Genomic DNA, 20,053 nt, shown 5'->3' on the forward strand with positions numbered 1-20,053 from the left:
TTACAAGAAAAAAAACTGTTAACTCAGAATACTTTACCCTGCAAAGCTCTCATTTATGAATGAAAGTGAAATAAAGACCTTCCATTAAAAACAGAAATCAAGAGAATTTGTCACCATTCATCAAGCCTTAGAAAAGAAACTGAAGTATGTGCTACACATAAAAACATAGAAGGATAGCGATTATGAAAGCATGTGAAGGCAGAATATCTCCCAAGAAAAGTACAAAAGGAATTGAAACAATAGGAATATTTATGGAAAAATGGCAAGGCAAAGTTGTTACTTATCAGTAGTAACATTGAATGTAAATGGCCAGAACTCTCCAATTAAAAGATACAGACTGGCTGAATGGATTAAAAATCAAGACCAATCTATTAGCTGTGTATAAGAAGCACACCTCACCAACAGAGATACATGCAGACTGAAAGTGAAATGATGGAAAAAGATATTCCATGCTAACAAAGCACAGAAGTGCATGTGTGTCCATCCTAATATCAGACAAAATAGACTTTAACACAAAAACTGCTAAAAGAGATCAAGAAGGGCACTATCTAATGATTAAGGGATCAATTCAACAGGAATAAGTGTAACTGCACCTCATTACAGTGCTCCTGGCTGTTTAAAGTAAATGTTAATAGAGTCTCCAGAAGGCATCCTAATGCATGCACAACCAACTGTGGAAAAGGAGCTGTAATCAATCCCTGGAGCAAGGATAGCTGCTTCAACAAATGATGCTGGTAAAACTGTATCTCCACATGCAGAGGTTAAAACAAGACTACTTTACACCTTATACAAAAATCCACTCAAAATGGATCAAAGACCTAAATCTGTGACCTGATACCATCAAACATTTAGGGAACATTGTGTAAACTCTAGAATACATTGTCATAGGCAAAGGATTCTTGGAAGAGACCTCCAGAAGCATAGGCTATCAAAGCTGAACTGGACAAATGGTATTACATCAAGCTGAGAATCGGCTGCACTGCAAAAGAAACACTCAGCAAAGTGAAAAGGCAACTGACAGAATGGGAGAGAATATTTTCAAACTATGCAACTGATAAAGGGTTAATATCCAGAATGTTTAACAAGTTCAAGAGAATCAGGAACAACAAAACAAACAACTTAGTTAAGATATGGACAAAGGACTTGAAGATGCATTTTTCAAGAGAGGAAATTTATATGGACAACAGACACTTGAAAAAATGCTCAGGGTCGCTAGCCATCACAGAAATGCAAATCAAAACCACAATGAGGTTTTACCTCATCCCAGTTAGAATAACTCTCATACAAAAATCAATAAACAATAAATGCTGGCTAGGATGTGGGGAAAAGGTACCTAATGAACTGTTGGTGGAGATGTAAACTGGTGCAGCCACTGTGGAAGACCTACCATATAATCCAGCCATCCCACTCTTGGGAATTTACTCAAACGAAAAGAAATGAGCGTTTGAAAGACTAATGTGCACCCCAATGTTTATTGCAGCTCAGTTCACAGTAGCTAAGATATGGCATCAATCCAGATGTGTGTGAACTGATGACTGGATAAAGAAGTTATGGTATATATACCCTGGATTACTACTCAGCTGGAAAAAAAATATGAAATCTTGTCTTTTGCAACAAAATGGATGCAAGTGGAAACCATTATACTTATTGGATTACGCCAGTCCCTAAAGTACCGATATGTTTCCTCTGATCTGGGATAACTAATGGAATACCTAAAATGTAATATATTGGAGTGAAATGGATATTTTGAGATTCAATGATTGTTATAGCCCTTGTCTCTATTTTAAGGAAGAGTGTTTTTTCTTCATACTATTTGTTGAACTTTTGGTGTAGGTTTAGCCTTATGAGAATAAACTTGAAAAGAGATCTTTGTAAAAATTGAGAGTGGGCCCGGTTGCCCCTCTTCCAGGCCAGCCCTCTGCTGTGGCCAGGGAGTGCAGTGGAGGATGGTCCAGGTGCTTGGGCCCTGCACCTCATGGGAGACCAGGAAAAGCACCTGGCTCCTGGCTCCTGCCATCGGATCAGCGCGGTGCGCCGGCTGCAGTGCACCGGCCGCGGCGGCCATTGGAGGGTGAACCAACGGCAAAGGAAGACCTTTCTCTCTGTCTCTCTCTCTCACTGTCCACTCTGCCTGTCAAAAAAAAAAAAAAAAAATTGAGAGTGGGAATACAGGGAGGAGGAGGAAAAAGGTTGGAGAGTGGGCAGGAGGGAGGGTAGGATGGGAAGTATCACTGTTGTTCCTAAACATGCATATATGACATATATGAAACTTTTATACTTTAAATAAAATACAAAAAAGTATAACATGAAAGAATGAATTTAATTTTTAAGCTAACTCTTGTATTATAGAGTTTTTCATTGTGATTTTATATCTTCTCATTCTGAAGGAAAAAATGTTACAAAGTTTGAGGTACAGATTTTATTTGTTTTGACATTGTTAAAGATATGTTTTGTGGGTAATTTGTTTTGTGGGTAATTTGCTTGAATGAGGACTGTGGAATTAGGCTTTTTATGCTTCAGGGTTTGGGGATCTTGAAAGCCAAACACATTACTAAAAATTTTCTAAAATACGGTTTTAAAGAGAAGTAAAGAAAATTTAGTCATCAGTATTTTGCATCATTAAGGAGACATTTAATATTCTCATTAAATTAAGTTTTAAAGTATACTTGCTTTACTGTATAGTATTTATCGGTTTCTTTAAATGGCCCTCTGTTTCTTGTTTGCAGGCAGCTATCAATGGTGTAATACCCCAGGAAAATGGCATTCTACAAAGGTATGCTATAAACTACGTAATGGTAAGATGACAGCTGAACAAAGCAAAAAAATGTTGTTACAGTTTTTTTTTTTTTTTCTGTTTAATGGATCATCTGATTTTTGGTGCATACATTCATCGATATAGACATTATTTTTTGGATATTTCAATTAGTTAACCTAAAGTCCTTAATAATGAAAGTTCCCAGAGCACTGAACTGTTTGACCTGAAGAAACTAATGTTATAAGGTAGAATGTTATTTTGTAATTTTGCCAGCAGGTAAAATTGAATATGGGACCATGAGAATTATAATAGCTTGTTTAAATTAAAAAGAAATCCATGAATTTTCTCTCACTAAAATTGCAGACTGGTTCTGAACTAAAAGAACACACTGTAAAGTAAGTATTATCTGCAAAGTGCAGATGAGGCAAACAAACAGCAGAATAGAAGAATGAGGCTGTTTTGGAGAGGAAAAATGTAGCCACAAAAATCTTAATAAATGAACTATAAACAGTGCCTTATTTATAGGAAACTATTTTTAGATTGAAGCAAAATTGTGTTTGGTTACCTGTACCACCCTTAATGATTAATGGCTTTATTTAAAATGATGGACTGGGAAGGAGCAATATGGTAGTATAGCAGTGGGACATTCCGAGTCATGCAGGGAAAAATGGATATTTTTTTTAAGACTTATTTATTTATTTATTTGAAAGTCAGAATTACACAGCGAGAAGAGAGGCATAGCACAGAGAGGCAGAGAGAGAGAGAGAGAGAGAGAGAGAGAGAGATCTTCAATTGGATGGTTCTCTCCCCAGTTGGCCATAACATCTGGAGCTGCGCCATTCAAAAGCCAGGAACCAGGAGCTTCTTCCAGGTTTCCCACATGGGTGCAAGGGCCAAAGGACTTGGGCCATCTTCTACTGCTTTCCCAGGCCATAGCAGATTGCTGGATCTGAAGAGGAGCAGCCGGGTCTCGAACCAGCACCCATATGGGATGTCGGCGCTTCAGGCCAGGGCATTAACCTGCTGCGCCACAGTGCCGGCCCCCAAAATTGATAATTAACGAGTAGAGGGGATTCAAGATGGTGGTAGAATCATGAAAAATTTGTCCGGAGTGGCCTGGGAGTCCACCAGAGACTGCCTGGGTCCATGCCAGGGGAAACAGAGAGGTACCTGAAGTGCGGAGAAGGAGTGGTGTAGGGACCCAGCAAGGAGATGGTTGCCACCCCTTCAGAGAACCAAATGAGAGGTGAGAGAGATGAGATGCAGAGTGATGAGTGGGGAAATTTGGTGAATAGCACTTGGAGCTCTAAATGGGAAGAAGGAGAAATTCTGGATGACAGGCAGAAATATTGAACACACCACAATCTGTCGATGTCTTCCTCCTCTCCCCAGCCAGAGCTACAGCCAGTGGGGAGTAGCCATATTGATTGTTTACATTTTCGAGTGTAGGCAGTGGGCTGCTGCTTTTGCCTCCTGCACACAAACCCATCAATTGAGGGGGCCACCTCACAACACATCCCACATGGGAACAAGGATCACAACAATTAAGAGTGAATTCCCAGCCATCACACAAGTTGTACATTAATGAATAATTCTGAACAACAAAAACCCAAGCTAGTTCTATGAACAAAGGAGTAGTCCAGTCCCAGGAGGTGGGGCTTAGTATACCAAAGCCCTGGTATACTAAGTTTTGTTCAGAACCAGTCCATAAGGACCCAGAAACAAACAGAGCTCCAGGGGGTAATGCATGCTTCCACTTGCTACAGGCACAGACACATAGCATAGGGAAATAAATTTAAAAATAAAACCAATCAGAAACCAAACAAAATTGACAAAGAACAAAGGAAAAATCCCGAATCAGAATAAGGAAGAATTTATGAACTCGCCAATGGATCAATCTAAATCTTCAATAAAGGAGGCTTAAGAAGAAGAAATTGAAACCAAGCCAGAAAAGGACTTCAGAAAATTAATAATCTGATTACTTAGAAGCAATCAGAAACAGATTCAAGAACTGAATGAAAAGCATTTCCAAGAAATTGAGATTCAAAGAGAAGCCAAAGGGAAATACTGGAAATCAAAAATTCAGTTGACCAGATAAAAAACAGATGAGATAGTAGAACGAATATCAGAACTAGAAGACAAACTTCTAGAAATAATACTATCAGACCCAACACAAGAAGAAGAAATTAGAAAATTAAAAATCATGGTTGGAGATTTACAAGATTCTATCAAGTGATCCAATCTATGGATCATAGGAGTTCCAGAAGGCATGGAAAGAGAGAACGGATTAAGACTGCCTTCTTGGCCGGCGCCGCGGCTCACTAGGCTAATCCTCCGCCTAGCGGCGCCGGCACACCGGGTTCTAGTCCCGGTCGGGGCACCGGATTCTGTCCCGGTTGCCCCTCTTCCAGGCCAGCCCTCTGCTGTGGCCTGGGAGTGCAGTGGAGGATGGCCCAGGTGCTTGGGCCCTGCACCCCATGGGAGACCAGGAAAAGCACCTGGCTCCTGGCTCCTGCCATCGGATCGGTGCGGTGCGCCGGCCGCAGCGCGCCGGCCGTGGCGGCCATTGGAGGGTGAACCAACGGCAAAGGAAGACCTTTCTCTCTGTCTCTCTCTCTCACTGTCCACTCTGCCTGTCAAAAAAAAAAAAAGACTGCCTTCTTAATGAAATTATATCAGAAAACTTTTACAATAGGTAGATTGAAAGAAACATCCAAGTACAAGAAATACACAGAACTCCCAATAGACACAACTAGAAAAAGAATTCATGAGGACATATTGTGGCAACACTTAGCTCAGTGAAACATAAAGGACAGATCCTAAAATGTGCCCAAGATCACATTCAGAGGTAATCCAATTAGGCTCACCCCAAACTTCTCACTGCAAACGCTACAGTCAAGGAGATAATGGAGAGATATATTCCAAGTCCCAACAGAAAAAAACTGTCAACCCAGAATACTGTATCCTGCAAAATTCTCATTTATGAATAAAGGAGAAACAAGGATTTTCCACAACAGAAATTGAAAGAATTTGTATCTTCCTGCCCAGCCCTACAACTTTGGCTCAAGGATGTACTGTACGCAGAAGTAGGAACTTCACTACAAAGAAGATGAATGTAGAAAATGACCCAGCAGAAGTACCAAGTCCAAAATGCATAAACAGCTCTATTTAAGGAAACATGGCAGAGAAAAGACAACATTTAACAATAGTCACACTGAATGTAAATGGTCTCTACTTCTCAGTTAAAAGACATAGACTAGCTTAATTGATTAAAAAAGAAAACCCTGCCGGTGCTGTGGCTCACTAGGCTAATCCTCTGCCTGTGGTGCTGGCACCCTGGGTTCTAGTCCCGGTTGGGGCGCTGGATTCTGTCCCGGTTGCTCTTCTTCCAGTCCAGCTCTCTGCTGCAGCCCAGGAAGGCAGTGAAGGATGGCCCAAATACTTGGGCCCTGCACCCGCTTGGGAGACCAGGAGAAAGCACCTGGCTCCTGGCTTCGGATTGGCGCGGCACGCCGGCTGTAGCAGCCATTTTTGGGGTGAACCAATGAAAGGAAGACCTTTCTCTCTGTCTCTCTCTCTCACTGTCTAACTCTGCCTGTCAAAAAAAAAAAAAAAAAAACACAACAACAAAAAAAACAACTATCTATTTGCTGCTTGCTAGAAACACACCTTACTAACAAAAGATGTACACAGAATGAAAGTGAAAGGTTGGAAAAAATATTCTATGCTAATAGAATGGTTCAGCATTTGAAAATCAATCAGTGTGATACATCACATTAAGAAATTGTGGAACAGAAACCATATGATTATCTCACTAGATGCAGAGAAAGCATTTGACAAAATAAAACACCCATTCATGATGAAATCGCTAAGCAAATTAGGTTTAGAAGGAACATTCTTCAACATAGTCAAGGCAATTTATGACAAACCAATGGCCGGCATCGTGTTGCATGGGGCAAACTTGGAGATATTTCCACTGAGATCTGGTACCAGACAGGGATGTCCACTCTCACCATTGCTATTCAATATAGTCCTGGAAGTTTTAGCCAGAGCTATTAGACACACACAAAAAAATCAAAGAGATAAAATTTGGCAAGGAAGAAGTCAAAATATACCTATTTGTAGATGATACTATTCTATATATAGGGGATCCACAAGACTCCACTAAGAGATTAGTGCAGCTCATAGAAGAGTTTGGTAAAGTAGCAGGATACAAAAGTCAGTACACAGAAATCAACAACCTTGTATACACAGACAATACCATGGCTGAGGAATAAATTTGAAGATCAGTCCCATTCACAATAGCCACCAAAACAATCAAGTATCTTGGAATAAATTTAACCAAGGATGTCAAACATCTCTATGTTGAGAATTACAAAACATAAAAGAATGAAATAGAAGAAAATACAAAAAAAAAAAAAATAATAACAACAGAAACAGTGTTCCATGTTCAGGGATTGGAAGAATCAATATCATCAAAATGTCCATTGTTCTGAAAGTAGTTTACAGATTCAATGCTATACGAATGAAAACACCAAAGACATTCTTCTCAGATCTAGAAAAAATGATGCTGAAATTCATATTGAGGAACAGGAGACCTGGAATAGCTAAAGCAATCTTATGCAACAAAAATGAAACCGGAGCCATCACAATACCAGACTTCAAGATATACTGTGAGGCAGTTATATTCAAAACAGCCCAGGCCGGTGCTGCGGCTCACTTGGCTAATCCTCCGCCTGCGGCACCGGCAACCTGGGTTCTAGTCCCAGTTGGGGCGCTGGATTCTGTCCCGGTTGCTTCTCTTCCAGTCCAGCTCTCTGCTGTGGCCTGGGAGGGCAGTGAAGGATGGCCCAAGTGCCTGGACCCTGCACCCGCATGGGAGACCAGGAGGAAGCACCTGGCATCTGGCTTCGGATCAGCGCAGTGTGCTGGCCATAGCAGCCATTTTTGGGATGAACCAACGGAAGGAAGACCTTTCTCTCTGTCTCTCTCATTTTCTAACTCTGCCTGTCCAAAAACAAACAAACAAACAAAAAACAACTATCTATTTGCTGCTTACTCAATTCATAATAGCTAAGACATGGAATCAACCTAAATGCCCATCAACAAAAGACTGAATAAAGAAATTGTGGGATATGAACACTATGGAATACTATGTGGCAGTAAAAAAAGGAAGAAATCTGATTTTTGCAACAAATTGGAGCAAGCTGGATAACTTCATACTTAGTGAAATAATCCAGTCCCAAAGAGACAAATATTGTACGTTCTTCCTGGTCTGTGAGAATTAATAGTGCTTCTAAAATGAAAGTTATGGAACTGAAATTGACACTTTTAGAATCAGTGACCTTGGCCGGCACCACAGCTCAATAGGCTAATCCTCCACCTGCGGCACCAGCACCCTGGGTTCTAGTCCTGGTTGGGGTGCCGGATTCTGTCCCGGTTGCTCCTCTTCCAGTCCAGCTCTCTGCTGTGGCCCAGGAGTGCAATGGAGGATGGCCCAGGTCCTTGGGCCCTGCACCCGCATGGGAGACCAGGAGGAGGCACCTGGCTCCTGGCTTCAGATCAGCTCAGTGTGCCAGCTGCAGCGGCCATTGGTGGGGGTGAACCAATGGGAAAGGAAGACCTTTCTCTCTGTCTCTCTCTCACTGTCAACTTTGCCTGTTTTTTTTTTTTTTTCTTTTTTTAAAAAAAGAGTGACCTGAATAGTCCTTGTCCTGACTGTCGAGGGACATTTTTTTATTGTTACTTTTTATTTTGCATTTCTTTTTTTTCTTTGTTCTCTTTCTTTCTTTTTCTCCATACTATATGTTCAACTCTTTATGTAACCTAGAGTTTATCATATGTATATTAAGTCAATTGGAAAAAGAACCCAGTAATATATAAGAGTGGGAATTAGAGACAGAGGCGGTAGTCTGTAACTATAAAGCAGTATAGTTCTGCATACATTTTTACAGACTTACTTTTAATGGTAAAGCCTAAAAACTTGTCATGGGATGCCAAACCCATTAAATTGGTGGTATAAATGCCATCTTAATTGTTAAAATGGTCATATTAAATGTTAAAGTCAGCATGTAGATAGGTTTAAGCATAAAAGTGATCATATAAATAATATCAAGTGCCTGGTAATTAAAATAGATTGAAAAAGGAAGGAATGTCCAATATGGGAAGCAGTCCACACAGCAGACTCCTAGAATGACATTCACTATAAATAACACTCTGACCTCAGAATCAACCCTTAAGGCTTCCTGATCTGGCTGAAAGGCCTGTGAGAGATTTTCAGGCATGGAAAACCAAGACTCTGTGGCAAAAATGTCCTATACAGGTGATCGCTATGAGACCTCAGTGGAAAAAAGGGGCATTTACTCCCCATTAGGATGTCCATCTTCAATGAGTTGTACTGTGAGAATGAACTGCAAATCTTGTTCTCAAACTGTACTCCATATTGTGTGTGTGTGTGTGTGTGTGTGTGTGTGGGTACAAATTGTCTAAATCAGTGCTTAACATGGAGTTGGTCCTCTGTATATAAAAATATAACTAAAAATGAACCATAATGAAGAAGGAAATGGAAGAGGAAGAGGGAGGTGGGATGAGAGTCATGGTGGGAGAATGTGTATGGGGGAAAAAAACCACTATATTCCTAAAGCTTTACTTATGAAAAATGCATTCATGCAATAAAATCTTAACAAAATATAGCAATGGTGAAAGTCCGTGACTTGTTTTCTCATCCCCCTTAAAAAAAATGGGCAGGAAAATTTTTGTCCAGAGTAAATGTCATTAATTTCCAAAGTCTGAACATACCCTTTTATTTTTTTTTTGTGATTTTTCAAATCCATTCAATTCATTTGAAGTCCTAATTATAAATTAAACCAGATGATTATAGCAACTTCTTTTATTCTCTCTTTCTTGGTTTTAAAAGTTTCAGTTTGTAAATATGAATATAGTTTTATTCTTAAATAAATGTTATTACCACTTTTGCTATGCTAAACCCCCATGGATTCACCTATTGGATTCTGAATACTTTTTGGTTCTTACATTTAATAGTATTTGCTGTGTGTTGAACTGTCCCTTTTAAAACATTCCATCACCATTCTCTCATCACAGGTTTTACTTTTTGTTTACTATATTACATGGCTGAATTCAACACTAGATATTTTTCATAAATTTCTCTAATAATTGGGGTTTAACTTTGATAAGAGTATATTTTTTCTTAGTTTTGTTTGCTTGTTTTGAATTAAACAAATGAATCATACCTACATACGAAAATCAATTAATTTAATAATATTTTTCAACTGTTTCCTTCTTGACCTTATCTTTTAGCTCCAAAATCACTATGGATTTTATATCACTGAAAATTTCTATGTCTGCTGATCAGAGGGAAATGAAAGAAGGTTCTTTGTATTCTCTCATGGGGCTTAACAGTGAAAACAGATTACATAAAGCTAGGAGTGATCTGTGCTGGCTGTTGTAATCTATGTTTTTGCACTTGATTACTTTTTTAAACATTTATTTATTTTTTACTTGTGAGTCGGAGTTACACATAGAGAGGAGGGAGAGAGAGAGAGAGAAAGGTCTTCCATATGATTGCTCACTCCCCAATTGGCTGCAACGCCCGGAACTGCGCTGATCCAAAGCCGGGAGCCAGTATCTTCTTCCGGGTCTCTGATTTGGGTGCAGGAGCCCAAGGATTTGGGCCATCTTCCACTGCTGTCTCAGGCCATAGCAGAGAGCTGGATCGGAAGAGGAGCAGCCGGGACTAAAACCACCGCCCATATAGAATGCTGACGCTTCAGGCCAGGGCGTTAACCTGCTGTGCCACAGTGCCGGCCCCAGTTGATTTTTTTTTTTTTTTTTAAGATTTATTTATTTATTGGAAAGTCAGAGTTACACAAAGAGAGAAGAGGCAGAGAGAGAGGTCTTCCATTTGATGGTTCACTCCCCAACTGACTGCAATGGCCGGAGCTCTGCTGATCCAAAACCAGGAGCCAGGAGCTTCTTCTGGGTCCCCTACGTGGGTGCAGGGGCTCATGGACTTCGGCCATCTTTTACTGCGTTCCCAGGCCATAGCAGAGAGCTGGATCGGAAGTGGAGCAGCCAGGTCCTGAACTGGTGCTCATATGGGATGCTGGTGCTTTAGGCCAGGGCGTTAACCTACTGTGCTACAGTGCTGGCCCCTGCACTTTATTTTTATATTAAAGTTGAATAGAGTTTGTGTATACAAATGACTCTTAGTTTGTCAGTTCATACTTTTAACAGAGAAAACTCATACGAAATACTATGAAGAAATTGCTTTGCTATATAGTATTTTTAGAGAGCATTAAACTTTTAGATAGGAGATAATTAAATTCGTGCCATTTTGATAGATGTGTCGATAGTTAATTCATTTTATCAGATTTTATTTTAAAAATTTTAGTTATTATATGCAATCTAAAGGAAGTTTTTAATGTAAACTATATTGGATGGAAAAGAGCCACTTTCCTGTGCTTTCTCCCTTTTCTTGAAATCAGATATTTCTGTGAATCCAAAAGTGGGAATGTGGTGCTTAATGTATCCATATAGTTCAAAAGAAACAAACTAACATTTTTTTGAAAGATTAAGGTACTGTTCTAGGCAACTGATGTATTTTTCTTCATTTAATAATGATTTTAAACCTTAAGAGGTAAATGTTACTTCTTACTAGACAAAGAAACAAAAGGTTAGAGGTTTTACATGGATTTGCCCAGTGTCACACATGTGGTGGAAGGTAATGAATTCTGGATTCCCTTTTTCTCTTGTTTAAAAGATGTTATTTATTTACTTGAGAGGCAGAGTTACAGAGAGAGGGAGAGACAGAAAGAAAGGTCTTCCATCCGATGGTTCACTTCCCAGATGGCTGCATTGGCCAGAGGTGGGCCAGTCTGAAGCCAGGAGCCAGTAGCTTCTTCCAGGTGGTACTTGGGCCATCTCCTACTGCTTTCTCAGGCCATAGCAGAGAGCTATATCAGAAGAGGAGCAACGAGGACATGAACCGTTGCCCATATGGGATGCTGGTGCCACAGGCAGCAGCTTAGCCTAGTATGTTACAGTGCCGGCCATGGATTGTCTCATTTTAACAACCATGCTCTTCATTCTCTGCCCTCTCTGTGTTCTGCACGTTTAGTAAATGAAATCTGTCACTACTTTTGTTTTAAGCCTTTTTTTTTAAGGGAAAAACATGGCATTTAATTATAATTTATGATATTTCCTCCTATAAATTTGTTTTCATAGTTATTTTAGTTGTAAGCTAGTAAAGGCAAATTTCATTATGCTTCATTGCACAGGTAGAGATAAGAATGCATAAAGTAACTTGGTTCAGATGTTACAGCATGTTGTTGCTGCAGTCAGGAATATAAGCAATTCTTCTGGCTCTTCCTCCAAGGCTTGTTTCCCTAAGCAGTATATTGCTAACACACTATATTTATAATGTGTGTTACCTTACACGATCATAATGTAAACCATTTTTTTTAAGTGATAAACATTGAGTGTGTGCTTAAGTGAATATATGTATTACATCTTGGTCTAAAATTTTATTTACTCAACACCTTGTACAGAGCCTCTTTAAAAATTGTTTTTGGAAATAGTTTTTAGGAAGATATGCTAGTGAATTACTAATAGTAGAGAACAGATACTTTGTTTTCTAAGAATAAAACGTATAAATTATTAGTGTAAGTTTGGTTATTCACTAAGTTGGCAATAGATACTAATTCATATTTGTTTTATGACCTAGACAGATACACAGTATGCTTATTGTTAAATTCATTGACAAAACCTAAAGAAGAAAAGGTTTGTTTTCAAAATTGACCGTTATGGTTTCAGGATCTATGAATGCCCACGTTTTCTCCTTCAGAAAATACCTTTTTTAGCCAGTTAAATTCTGTATATTGTTTTCTCTAATGCCCACTTATTAAAAATATGTTTTGGCATATCATTTTATCTCTAAAACAAATGCGATTTTTAGAGGGGTTATGCAAAATTTAGCATAGTATGGACTTTGAAAATTTTAAATAATGAATGACGCATAATTTCTGTTTGCTTTGCTTTTTGTTCTTTGCCCTCATGGGTTTGAGTGGTTTATAGAGGACAGCTTAGTGAGGGTAAAAATGTTCCCTTACTTGAATTTATTTTTTTTTGTTTTGTTTTTTTGTTTGTTTTTTTTTTTGTTTTGTTTTGTTTTGTTTTGTTTTTTTGACAGGCAGAGTGGACAGTGAGAGAGAGAGACAGAGAGAAAGGTCTTCCTTTGCCGTTGGTTCACCCTCCAATGGCCGCCGCGGCTGGCGCGCTGCGGCCGGCGCACCGCGCTGATCCGATGGCAGGAGCCAGGAGCCAGGAGCCAGGAGCCAGGAGCCAGGTGCTTTTCCTGGTCTCCCATGGGGTGCAGGGCCCAAGCACCTGGGCCATCCTCCACTGCACTCCCTGGCCACAGCAGAGAGCTGGCCTGGAAGAGGGGCAACCGGGACAGAATCCGGCGCCCCGACCGGGACTAGAACCCGGTGTGCCGGCGCCGCTAGGCGGAGGATTAGCCTAGTGAGCCGCGGCGCCGGCCCCTTACTTGAATTTAGATGTAAAGTATATTTTTCATGGAATTCTTTTTTAAAGAATTCTTTTTTAAAGAATACTGGTTAAATAGAAAACAATAAATAGAAAGTCAAGCTATGGAATCCTTACTTTAATAGATTAAACATTTAAAATATGTTTATTATTTTTTGAGGCAATAATTGTTTGTATGTATTTTTTTGATGTTGTAGACCAATAGTGAAAACTGATGGGGACATTGATTAACTGGTTGTTTCTTTGGCTTTGTCTCATTTTTTGTTTTGATGGCTAGTAAAGCAAAATTTAAGTTCTTTTCTTTCTGATTGATCTTCAAATAGAGTTATCATAACTTAAAAGAAAGTTTTCAAGTGATAATGTTTAAAAAAATCATAGTAGATAAAATACATACTAAATAATCTGCTGTGATTAAAAATGTCATACTATCTCTTAGAATTAGGACTTAATAAAGAAAAAAAAAACACTCCAGCACTTTGAATACAGAGAATTCTGTTAGGAGATCAATTACAAAGAAATGGAGAAGCCTGAAAAAGCAAAATGGGGATACTGAGGTAACCCAGATGTGATGGCTACAGGAAGCGGCTGGACTATCAGTCCCAGATAAGAACATGTCTTGCTGGACATTGAGGAAGGGAGCCCAGGGCAAGGTTGAATCTCTCAGAGCAGTATAGCTCTGAGAAACTGCAAATTGTCTTGTGCAAAAAATGCTGAAAAATCCAACATCAGTGGCTGATGCCGAAGCAAAATGGATGCCACTGTTGGGGTGATACTCTCTGCTAAGGTGATGTTGCTGAGTCAATGTGAAAACTCTAAGAACTAAGTTGAAAGTTTGTGCTAAAGTCCTTGTTCAGTTACTTGTTATAGGCCATAGTTAGTATTTTCAGTTTCTTCCTCCACTAGTTATTCTATATTCCCTCTGTATTCAGCCAGTATCTCAAATGGTCACCATTTTTTTTAAATGGTGGGCATATCAACCCCAACCCCATCATTTTCTTTTTTTAAGATTTATTCATTTAATTGAGTTACACCGAGAGAGATGGAGAGGCAGAGAGAGAGAGGGAGAGAGTTCACTCCCCAGATGGCCGCAACAGCCAGAGCTGTTCTGATCTGAATCCAGGAGCCAGGAGCTTCTTCTGGATCTCCCATGTGGGTGCAGGTCCCAAGAACTTGGGTCATCTTCTACTGCTTTCCCAGGCCATAGCAGAGAGCTCAGTTGGAAGCAGAGCAGCCCAAATGGGGTGCAGGCACCGCAGGTGGCACTTTTACCCACTACCCCATAGCGCCAGCCCCCATCATTCTTTGACTGAGACTCTTCACTGTGTCTTCTTTTTTAAATTTCTTTTCCTGACTTTTTGGTCTTTTTTAAATTTTACTTTTCATTTTTTCTTCTCACTTTTGAGACAGAGAGCTTGCTTTCCCTGGTTCACTCCCCAGATGCCTTCAACTGCCTAGGTCAGTGCCAAGTAGAACCTGGGAACTGTAAATCAATCCGGGTCTCCCATGTGAAAAATGGTAGGACCTAATTACTTGAGCTATTATTGCTGCCTCATAGGGTCACTTTGAAAGGAAGCTATAGCTGGGTGTTGTAACCAAGTACTCTGATATGTGGCACTGATAACTGGCATTTTGCTGCTTGTTAAACATCTGCCTTCTGTCTTTTTTTATTCATTGTAATTTTCTACTGGACTTGCCCCCAGAAAATCTCCTGGTGTTAAATAGTCTGTTATATAGAAATAACTCCAATTTTCTCTTGATAATCAGGACCAGTCATTCTAGTCAGTACTTAACTGCTTTGCTGGTTGGTTCAGTGTTATAGAAGAGTACAAAATGGCCACGTGACATCTGATGTACTAATTCAATTGAAATATTATGGAAACATTACAAGTTTTGGATTTGTGATCTCTGAACTGTCAAAGCCTAAAGCTCTAGGAAACAGAATTCTGGTGAGCTATTAGTCATAGTAAGAGAAACCACTACCACCACTTAATTTCCATACACATGTTGTTTTGGCAGTATGAGAAATCGCATGGTGTTTTGGCCACTAATACAAGGAATGTACCACATCCTTTAAAGTGTATCCCAAGCTTTGAGGTTATTACTTGTCATACTGTGTCATAGCTGAGTCTTTTTAAAATTTTTTCTATTTGAAAGCATCACAAACACACACACAGACACAGAGAAAGAGAGAGAGAGAAAGAGGTAGAGAGGGAGAGGGAAAGGGAGAGATGGGGAGAGGGAAAGAGTGGGAGCGGAGGAGATGGAGAGAGGAGAGAGAGAGAGATATCAGTCAATCTTCCATTTGTTGGTTTACTCCCCTGGTGGCCAATTGCTAGGGCTGGGCCAGGCTGAAGCCAGAATCCTTGAAATTTTTCCGGGTCTCCTATGTGGATGCTGGGGCCTAAGTAATTAGGCATCCTCTGCTGCTTTCCCAGGTACAATAGTAAGGAACAGAATCAAAAGTAGAACAGCTGGGCCAATTGCTAGGGCTGGGCCATGCTGAAGCCAGAAGCCTTGAACTTTTTCCGGGTCTCCTATGTGGATGCTGGGGCCTAAGTAATTAGACCATCCTCTGCTGCTTTCCCAGGTACATTAGCAAGGAACAGAATCAAAAGTATAGCAGCTGGGGCCGGTGCCATGGCTCACTTGGTTAATCCTCTGCCTGCGCGAGTGCTGGGTTCTAGTCCTGGTTGCTCCTCTTCCAGTCCAGCTCTCTGCTGTGGCCCAGGAGGGCAGTGGAGGATGGCCCAAGTGCTTGGGCCCCTGCACCCTCATAGAGACCAGAAGAAACACCTGGCTCCTGGCTTTGGATCGTTGTAGTGCCGGCTGTGGCAGCCATTTGGGGAGTGAACCAACGGAAGACCTCTCAGTGTCTATAACACTACCTGTCAAATTAAAAAAAAAAAAAAAAAAAAAAGAGCAGCTTGTACTCAAACTGGTCCTTATATGGATGCTGTGTTGCAGGCCACAGCTGTGCTACAATGCCATTCCCTATAACTGAGTCCAGCTTCATGAAGTCATTTTATTGTTCTGTCTAGCTTGCTACTTCTAGGTGTTGGCATACATGAATAAACTATGCTGCACTTTTGCTGTGAAATGAATTTCTTAGGACCAGTGTAGTATGGGAAGCTGTGTAGATCAATAAGGTATTCCTTAAATCCATGAGTAGTGATATTGCTAGAAGTATTGCTGTTGGAGAAGTCAGTTCTATATCCAGAAAAGTGTGAAAACAGGTCACTACCACCTCTTTAATGAGAATAATTCATTAATAGGCCTCTAGGGAATGGTGCCCTGTTGGGGACTCAGTATTCATTTCTGTTGTGTGAAGCTTAGACACTCTGAAGTTTTCCTAGTTAGCCCAAGGTGTTGTGTCCATCCTTAACCTTCTCTCTTGGCATGGCCATATTGTAAATTAATGTATTGGGCAGCTCCAGAGTAACAAGGGGAAAATTGCTGAATAATGGCTTCTTGTCTATGTTACACAGGGGCTTTTCTTCATTGGATAGCATAGAGCTCATTCACCTGAGAAACAAATATATACTGTGTCTGTATCTCTTTCCTAGACCTCCTTGGCATCCAAGTTTCCAATTTTATTCTTTCCATGTCCTGATTAAATGTCCAACTTATTAGCTGTTCATGATTCACTATGGCTTTGTACTTCAGACTACTTCTGTTTCCAAATGAAATGGTCAACTGTGGTATATTAATAAGATCTCTTCACTAGGAGGCTTTCTTTCACTGTCATCTCTCAGGAATATTTCTGGTTAGGGCTATAATGCTGTAGTAGTCTATTTGGGGTGGCTACCAGCATATGATACATAGCTACTGTTTTTCTTTCCAGTCCAAATATTTTCTTCCATTGTTAACTTAGTTTCATCTCTTATTTATTGATCAGAAGTATAGGTCACAGCAATAGACTTTTTATCTTGAAGTGCTTTTAACCACCAGACCCCAGAAACTTTATGAAGTTGGTAAGCCCCTGCATTTTTGTGGAACTTGTCTACTAATCTGGTATGCATGTGTATTATCAAAACATCTATTATTCTTTAAATATTTATTTATTTTATTTGAAAAGCAGATTGAGAGATTGGCAGACAGAGATCATCCATTTTCTGGTTCACTCCTCAACTGGTGACAATGGCCAGGGCTGGGCAAGACCAAAGCCAGGAGCCAGGACTTTTCTCTGGATCTCCCACCTGGGTGCAGGGGCCCAACAACTTGGGCCATCTTCTGCTACTTTTCCAAGCACATTAGCGGGGAGCTGGATCAGAAGTGGAGCAGCTAGGACTCCCAACTGCGCACATATGTGATTCTGGCAGTGTAAGCGACAGATTTACTCGCTCTGCTGCAACACCGGCCCCATGATCTCCTTTTCTCATAACTACTGATCTCTATGGAGTGTCAAAGGAAAAACCTATTTTGTAGAATCCTAGCTACAACATCACTTGATAGGCTATATAAAAAGGTAGATTTGGGGCTGGCGCCGTGGCTCATAAAGCTAATCCTCCACTTGCGGCGCCGGCACCCTGGATTCTAGTCCCGGTCGGGGCGCCAGATTCTGTCCCGGTTGCCCCTCTTCCAGGCCAGCTCTCTGCTATGGCCCGGGAGTGCAGTGGAGGATGGTCCAAGTGCTTGGGCCCTGCACCCGCATGGGAGACCAGGAGAAGCACCTGGCTCCTGGCTTCGGATCAGCGCGGTGCGCTGGCCACGGCGGCCATTGGAGGGTGAACCAACGGCAAAAGGAAGACCTTTCTCTCTGTCTCTTTCTCACTGTCCACTCTGCTTGTCAAAAAATAAAAAAAAAAGTAGATTTGGAATCAAGAAACAATAAAGCTGTGTCCTACTTTCTAACTTCAGTTGTTTTTCATAGGTTCTCTAGGACACTTTGACAGACTTTAGAGATGTGAATTATCATTGCACAGATTTTGATAATATTTAGAATGTTCAATTTGGAATTCAACAGTGGCATTCTTTTGGATTTTAGACTTTGTCTTCCTTTACACATTTAGTTTCTTTCAACATTTCCTTTCTTTCAATCTAACAGCTGGGAGAGAGGGTAGATTTTTGTCTTTAGATCAGTAATTACTGGAGTATCTGAAATCTGGTGACACCTAAACAAGTTGATTTTGAAATTTTTTTGACTGTGACCTACAAAGAAAAATACTTGGAATCCAAAACACACATAAGCAAATATGTAATAGAATAAAAAGATTTATGAAGTAATTTTTGGTCCTGACTATTGAATGACATACACCAATAATATCTGTTCTGTTGTATTTTTGTCTTTGAAAGACTAGTCACAACTTACTGAATCTACTGGGTAAATTCTGTTCAGAGCAGTAGTATGAATAAGAGAATAAATAAAATTTTTTTTCTCCTTAATTCTGTAAACAGTGCTTAAGTTGTCATGTTTTTGGTTCCTGTTTCTATATCAGTTTCTGGCCCATTGTTTTTGTGTAAATTCAGCATGAAAATAATGATATTTTATAACTGGTCTTATATGCTGGTGGCATTGGAATAAGTAAGTGTAAAATACTCATACTCAGGCAAAAGAAGAAATGAAAAGCCACCGTGGCTTTTAGCATAGAGAGGGAGACATCATAGCAAAAGTTGAAGCTGGGAAGGTAGGTAGGATTCAGATCATACAAAGCTTTATAGGCAATTTATCAAAAGAGCGAACTTATAGTTTGACGAAAACTGTATATGAAGGCATTTGTGTCTTTAATTCAAGGGGTGGTGTGGAATGGAATACAGGGGAGTAAGAATATGTTTTAATTAGTTAGGAGGTGCCTACATTAGTCCATACAAGATATGACTGTGGCTAGTCCAGGGTGGCCGCTTCAGAGGGTAAATGTTGATAACTTATCCAAAATATATTTAGGAGGCAAAATTGAAAGGAGTGATTAGATTTGGGCATGGAGAAAGAAAAAGGGGTCGATGATGACATCACAGATTTCTGGCTTAGGTTGGTGATATTAGGAATAATAGAGGAGGATCAAGCTTTGGGAAACATTAATGAGCTTTAGCTTTGCACACACAGAGTAAGGCTTGATATCTTACTAGGTACCAGGCATTGTGCAAATATTATTTTTCCTATGTTACAAACAAGACATCTAACTATTAAGGAGGCAGAGTTGGGATTTTATTTTTACTTTTAAATTGGCAGTGACTGTGGGGCTGGTATTGTGGTGCAACAGGCTAAGCTGCTGCTTATGATGCCAGCATCCCATGTTGGAGTGCTAGTTTGAGTCCCGGCTTTCTGCTTCTGATCCAGCTTCCTGCTATTGTGCCTGGGAAAGCATTAGAAAGTGGTCCAAGTATTTAGGCTTCTGCCATCCACGAGGGAGACCAGGATAGAGTTCCTGGCTCTAGCTCTGGCCTGGTCCAGACCTGGATGTTGTGGCTAGGTCTGATGGCAGGTGGAGCATCGCTCTTTATCTCTCTCATTTTGCCTTTCAAATAAATAAATCAATCTTAAGAGAAAAGGCAGAGACTGGGACATGTTCAGAATTCAGAAGAATCCTGACAGAGAAGGAGATGTTGAGCATACTAGAAGAGAAAAGATAATCCCTAGTTTGTAACATTTATGAGAATATGGTTTTAAGAGTTTTCACAAATTGAAAAATGCCCATTCTATTTTATTAGAAGAGAGAAAGAGAGGGCATATTTGAATTTGTGAATTAATACTAAGAAGGTAAGCGAAGTTCCTCTTGATGGCTTCTAATTTTTTGTTAA

The 20,053-nt window shown here is 40.1% G+C and overlaps 1 protein-coding gene across 1 annotated transcript in view; it reads left to right on the forward strand.

The window, feature by feature from the left end:
* The window catches only part of FAF1 (Fas associated factor 1), a 473,941-nt gene that overhangs the window by 98,349 nt on the left and 355,539 nt on the right, over positions 1-20,053 (forward strand). Inside the window, exon 3 of the mRNA XM_051857780.2 lies at positions 2,727-2,773. Within this exon, the coding sequence (XP_051713740.1) occupies positions 2,727-2,773 (47 nt within the window). The remainder of the gene's footprint in view (positions 1-2,726; positions 2,774-20,053) is intronic.

Source organism: Oryctolagus cuniculus, chromosome 7, assembly GCF_964237555.1.
Source record: "Oryctolagus cuniculus chromosome 7, mOryCun1.1, whole genome shotgun sequence".
Lineage (NCBI taxonomy): Eukaryota > Metazoa > Chordata > Mammalia > Lagomorpha > Leporidae > Oryctolagus > Oryctolagus cuniculus.